Below are 5,272 nucleotides of genomic sequence, written 5' to 3'. Positions count from 1 at the left end.
GTGTTACTAAACTTAAACCCCTTTGCAAAAAGAGTTTTTGGGGGGGGGGGGGGGTCGTAACAGCAAGAGATTGATCATAGATCATGTATCGATAGTTATGCTTCATCCTTATTACTGTATATTGCTTCTTTAATATTGGTTCTGCCAGTGAATTAAAAATATATATTTATAAAAGAATTGCAGTTTAACATAAATACTTTGTATTTTGATAATAATAATAATAATGTCGTGGTTGCAATTATTATTTACAACAATTTAGAAAAATAAAATGATTATTAGACTGCTACAATAAAATATAAGAAATATTTGAAATCATGATTATTATTTAAAATATTTAGTTGCAGTCTAGTGATTATTTACAATAAATCAGAATAAATACAATAATAATTAGACTGCAACAATAAGGAATATTTTAAATCATGATTATCATATAATATTTATTATATTTTTATTGTTGCAACGATTATTTACAATAACTTAGAAAATCATTTGAATGCAACAAAATATAATAAATATTTTAAATTATTTGTAATATTTATTTTGTATTATTATTATTGTTGCGGTCTAATAATTATTTGCATTAAACTCAAATTATTTCGAATAAACTGAATAATCTGACTGCAACAATAAGTGTAATAAATTTTTTTAATAATAATAATTATTATTATTATTATTTTTAACATTCCAAGCCAATTTGTTAAAGTGCAATGCTTCCAGAAATGTTTTAAATATTAAAGAAAAAACATCTTGTGATTATTTAGTCATCATTGAGTTGAAGTACGCAGTACAGGCTGATGTTGAATGGCAGAGCTCTTAAGCACAGTCAGGGCCGCTTATTAGATAAACCAAAGCAATTAGCAATCTGAATGTAAATGTACAGCCAATACACTCCAGCGGACAAGAGCCGCATCCACGAGGATCAGAGAGTGTGTGTTCAGCTGCACAAATCACCTCATTACTGTTGGGTTTGTGTGCCTGACAGTCAGTCCTGGAGAAAAATGCATCTCAAAAGAGCCAAGAGCCATAGTGATGGGTTACGTCTTCAGATGGGTGAATCTCACAAAATCTGTCAAGAACAGGCCACATTTCACCCTAAAATCAAAAGGAAAAAAGTTCATTTTGACTTAAATATTTAATCATTCATTTAGTCATATGAATGTGATCAGATATGAGAGTGGTGTTATAATCACGTATTTTAATAACGATATCAAATGAGACATATTCAATATTGCAAAATAAATAAATTATATATATTTCGATTTAAAAAATGTATCAGTGGCTGATGCATGATATAATATGCCAAATTTCAGTTGAATTTATTTATCCTTTTCAATTTGTAACATTTTTATTTTTAAATAAATTACAATTTTTGCCAGTCTAAACAGTTTTTTAGTAATATATGGTCCCAAAAATGTTATCAAATGAGGCATATGCAAAATTGCTAAATAAATTATATATTTAGATGTTTTTCCATTTTTTGTTTTTCCATGATTTCCATCTTTTTCAGGTGTTGATGGATGATATAATTGCCCATCAATGTATAATCTGCTGAATTTCAACCAGCTTCAACTGAAAACTTGTACTATTTAAAATTGTAACATTTATTTTTAAATCAATTCAAAGTTTTGCCAAAGTCTAAACTGTTTTTTTATAATTATATGTGGAGCTTAAAAATAATGTTATCAAATGAGGCTAAAAGAAAAGGAAAGGAAAGAAAATAAAATAAAAATACATTTATTTGTATTTTATTAAAAAAAAATGTAAATATATATTTATTTTAAATTTACTAAAACTTTAACTGAAATTAAAATTAAAACAGGGTTTTTTCGATTTTCAAAAATCATGTTTTTTATTATGTTATCTTGTTTTTATTGTGTTAGTTAGCTAAATAACCTGACTGCAGTTTGATTGAGATTAATTGAAATGCACAATGATTTTTGAAAATTGTTAAAAGTTATCTGTTTTTACATGTGTGTGTATATATATATATATGAAGAGTTCATTTGCAAAACTAGCACTATTTAAAATTGATTAAAATTATTTTTAGCAAGCCTGCAAGGATATTGGTCATTGACAATAATCTAAATATGACTGACATATAATCATATGTGACATATATGTGACATCTACTCATGTATTGTCTTTGTCTCTTCCAGGTTTGACCAATCAAGATACACACTACGTCATACACTTCGACCTTTCCTCAGTTCTGTCCGAGCGTCAGATCCAGGCGGCGGAGCTGAGGATTCGTATTCCCAAAGAAACGCAGCAAACGAACATCACGGTGGAGGTCCGACACCAGCAGGACCAGACGCTGGGTCGACTGTCCGATTCCTCTCTGATGAGCGTCTCCCATCACTGGAGGGTCTACAACGCCACAGACCTGCTCCTAAACTGGATCGGCCCCAAACTCTCCGAGAGGAGAGCCGCGAGACACGCTCTGCACTCCGGGAGTAAAGCTGCGGACGGGATCCGTCACAGAGCCATGCTGCTGGTCTTCTCACACACCGTCTCTGGACAGAGCGAGCAGGACCGAGCTAGTCTCCTGCACACAGCAGAGAAGTCCAAGTTCTTGTTTAACAGCGAAGGAAAGGAGGTGCGGAGAGACAAGCCACACAGGAGCAAGCGGGGCCGCAGGGGTCAGCCGGTGAGGAACCCGGAGCCACTCAGGAGTCCGGCCGGGAAGAGCTCCAAGTGCAGGAGGGTCGACATGCATGTGGACTTCAATCAGATCGGATGGGGCTCCTGGATCGTCTTCCCCAAGAAGTACAACGCGTACCGCTGCGAGGGGAGCTGCCCGAACCCGCTGGGAGACGACCTGCATCCCACCAACCACGCTTACATGCAGGTGAGACACTCGTTGTATTTATGCAGCTTTGCAATTATTTTTAATGTTAAATAATTAATACAGAATTATTTGCATTGCAGATTGCATTCTGTGTCTTGGAACTTCTTAGGGCTGTTATCATTTACTAAAAATAACTTAAAATTAATTGAAAATGCATTTTTTTTTAAACTAAATGGAAACTTAAAATTTTTTTTTTATATTAAATAACTAATATGAATAAAATTATATAAAAACGTAACATTTATATATTTAAAAAAAATGCACCTAAAAAACAAAACAAAACATTTTCATTAATTGAAATAAAACTAATTTGAACTTAAATAAAATATTTTAAAATATTATTTCAGCTAGCTGCCAAGGCAACGTTTCTCATTATCACTTAGTTTCATTTGAAATATTAAAATAACTAAATCTGAAATAAAATGACATAAAAAAACTAAAAACTTAAACTAAACTTAAAAATTGTTACTTGAAATGTTAACTGAAATAAAATATTTAAAAAACATGAACTTATTTTAACTAACTAAACTAACATTTTGTTTAACTTGAAGTACTAAAATAACTCAATCTTAAACTGAAATAAAACTACGTAAAAAATCAGTTACTTCAAATTTAAAAAAAACGGTAGCAGAAATAAAAATTTTAATAAAATATAAACAATTAAACTCACTTTATTTCAGATAGTTGCCAAGGAAACATTTCCCATTTTCATTTAGATGCACTAAAATAACTGAAACCAAAACTGAAATAAAATTGCATAGAAATCCAGTTACTTGAAACTAGAAATTAACTGAAATAAAATCAAATTAAAATATTTTAAAAACCATAAACTTATTTATTTCAGATATTTTATTTATTATTTTCATTTAGTTGAACTTGAAGTAACTAAAATAACTAAAAATTAGTGCTGTCAAATGATTAATCGCATTCCAAAATAAAAGTTTTTTTACATAATATATATGTGTGTACTTTGTATATTTATTATGTATGTATAAATATACACACATACAGTATATATTTTGAAAATATGTACATGCATTTACATGTATATATTTATGTTAATATAATTTATATTATATATAAATATATTTAATATATAAACATAACATATTTTTCTGAAATATATATATATGCATGTGTGTGTGTTTATATATACATTATATATAAATATATTTAATATATAAACATAACATATTTTTCTGAAATATATATATGCATGTGTGTGTGTTTATATATACATAATAAATACACACAGTACACACACATATTGTATGTACACAAAAACTTTTATTTTGATGCGATTAATCGCGATTAATCGTTTGACAGCACTACTAAAAATATAAAAACTATAAATAAATACAAATATACAAAACTAAAACACAACAACATTTCTAAAACTTTACTGGAATTGAAATGAAAACAACTATAATAGTATCTGAATAATACTAAGGTAATGCTGTTGGTCTGTTCGTGCTGCAGAGTTTGCTGAAGTATTACCATCCCAGCAGAGTTCCTGCGGCCTGCTGCGCTCCGACCAAGATGAGTCCCCTCAGCATGCTGTACTACGAGAACGGCGAGCTGATCCTCAGACACCACGAGGACATGCTGGTGGAGGAGTGCGGCTGCCTGTGACGAGCTCAATCAGAGCTTCAGACATTATCATCAGCCAGAACATCTCAGGACTTCAGAAAGAGACGGAAACACCACACTGACCTGTTCATGCATGAAGAGTTCCCCATCACTCTGTGTGATCGTCCGGGGAAAAGATGGAAAATAAGAACAGAAGAAAAACATTCTCTTCACTTGTCTTCTGGAAAATCTGGAATATTACGATCAGTCCTATAACTGTTAAACGGATTGTAAAGATCTCGAGCACTGTCTATGTATTTACAATCACACCATGTGTGGGAGAAACTATGTAAATATTTATTGTAAATAATACATAAATAAAGCCTTGATATTTATGTAAATATAATATTTGAATCTTTGTATAAACTAGACAATATTATTTTTGCTAATAGAAATAAAAGCATTTGCCTGAAAGCTTTTAAACAGTTCTTTATTGAATCATTCATAAACATCCATCCATCCATCCATCATCTATCTATCTATCCATCCATCCATCTATCTATCTGTCCGTCTGTCCGTCCATCCATCCATCGATCTATCTATCCGTCCGTCCGTCCGTCCGTCCGTCCGTCCGTCCGTCCGTCCGTCCGTCCGTCCGTCCGTCCGTCCGTCCGTCCGTCCGTCCGTCCGTCCGTCCGTCCGTCCGTCCGTCCGTCCGTCCGTCCGTCCGTCCGTCCGTCCGTCCGTCCGTCCGTCCGTCCGTCCGTCCGTCCGTCCGTCCGTCCGTCCGTCCGTCCGTCCGTCCGTCCGTCCGTCCGTCCGTCCGTCCGTCCGTCCGTCCGTCCGTCCGTCCGT

The 5,272-nt window shown here is 33.2% G+C and overlaps 1 protein-coding gene across 1 annotated transcript in view; it reads left to right on the top strand.

Annotated features, from left to right (window-relative positions):
* The window catches only part of LOC107595201 (nodal homolog 2-A-like), a 17,101-nt gene extending 12,545 nt beyond the window's left edge, over positions 1-4,556 (top strand). Inside the window, exons 4-5 of the mRNA XM_016285545.1 lie at positions 2,157-2,848; positions 4,328-4,556. Of these exons, the coding sequence (XP_016141031.1) occupies positions 2,157-2,848; positions 4,328-4,480 (845 nt within the window). The 3' untranslated portion in view covers positions 4,481-4,556. The remainder of the gene's footprint in view (positions 1-2,156; positions 2,849-4,327) is intronic.
* The last annotated feature ends 716 nt before the right edge of the window (positions 4,557-5,272 follow it).

This window comes from Sinocyclocheilus grahami, unplaced genomic scaffold, assembly GCF_001515645.1.
Source record: "Sinocyclocheilus grahami isolate Dianchi unplaced genomic scaffold, SAMN03320097.WGS_v1.1 scaffold198.1, whole genome shotgun sequence".
NCBI classification, from domain to species: domain Eukaryota; kingdom Metazoa; phylum Chordata; class Actinopteri; order Cypriniformes; family Cyprinidae; genus Sinocyclocheilus; species Sinocyclocheilus grahami.
Note: the sequence above shows the minus strand (reverse complement) of the source record. Positions and strands in the feature narration are given on the sequence as shown.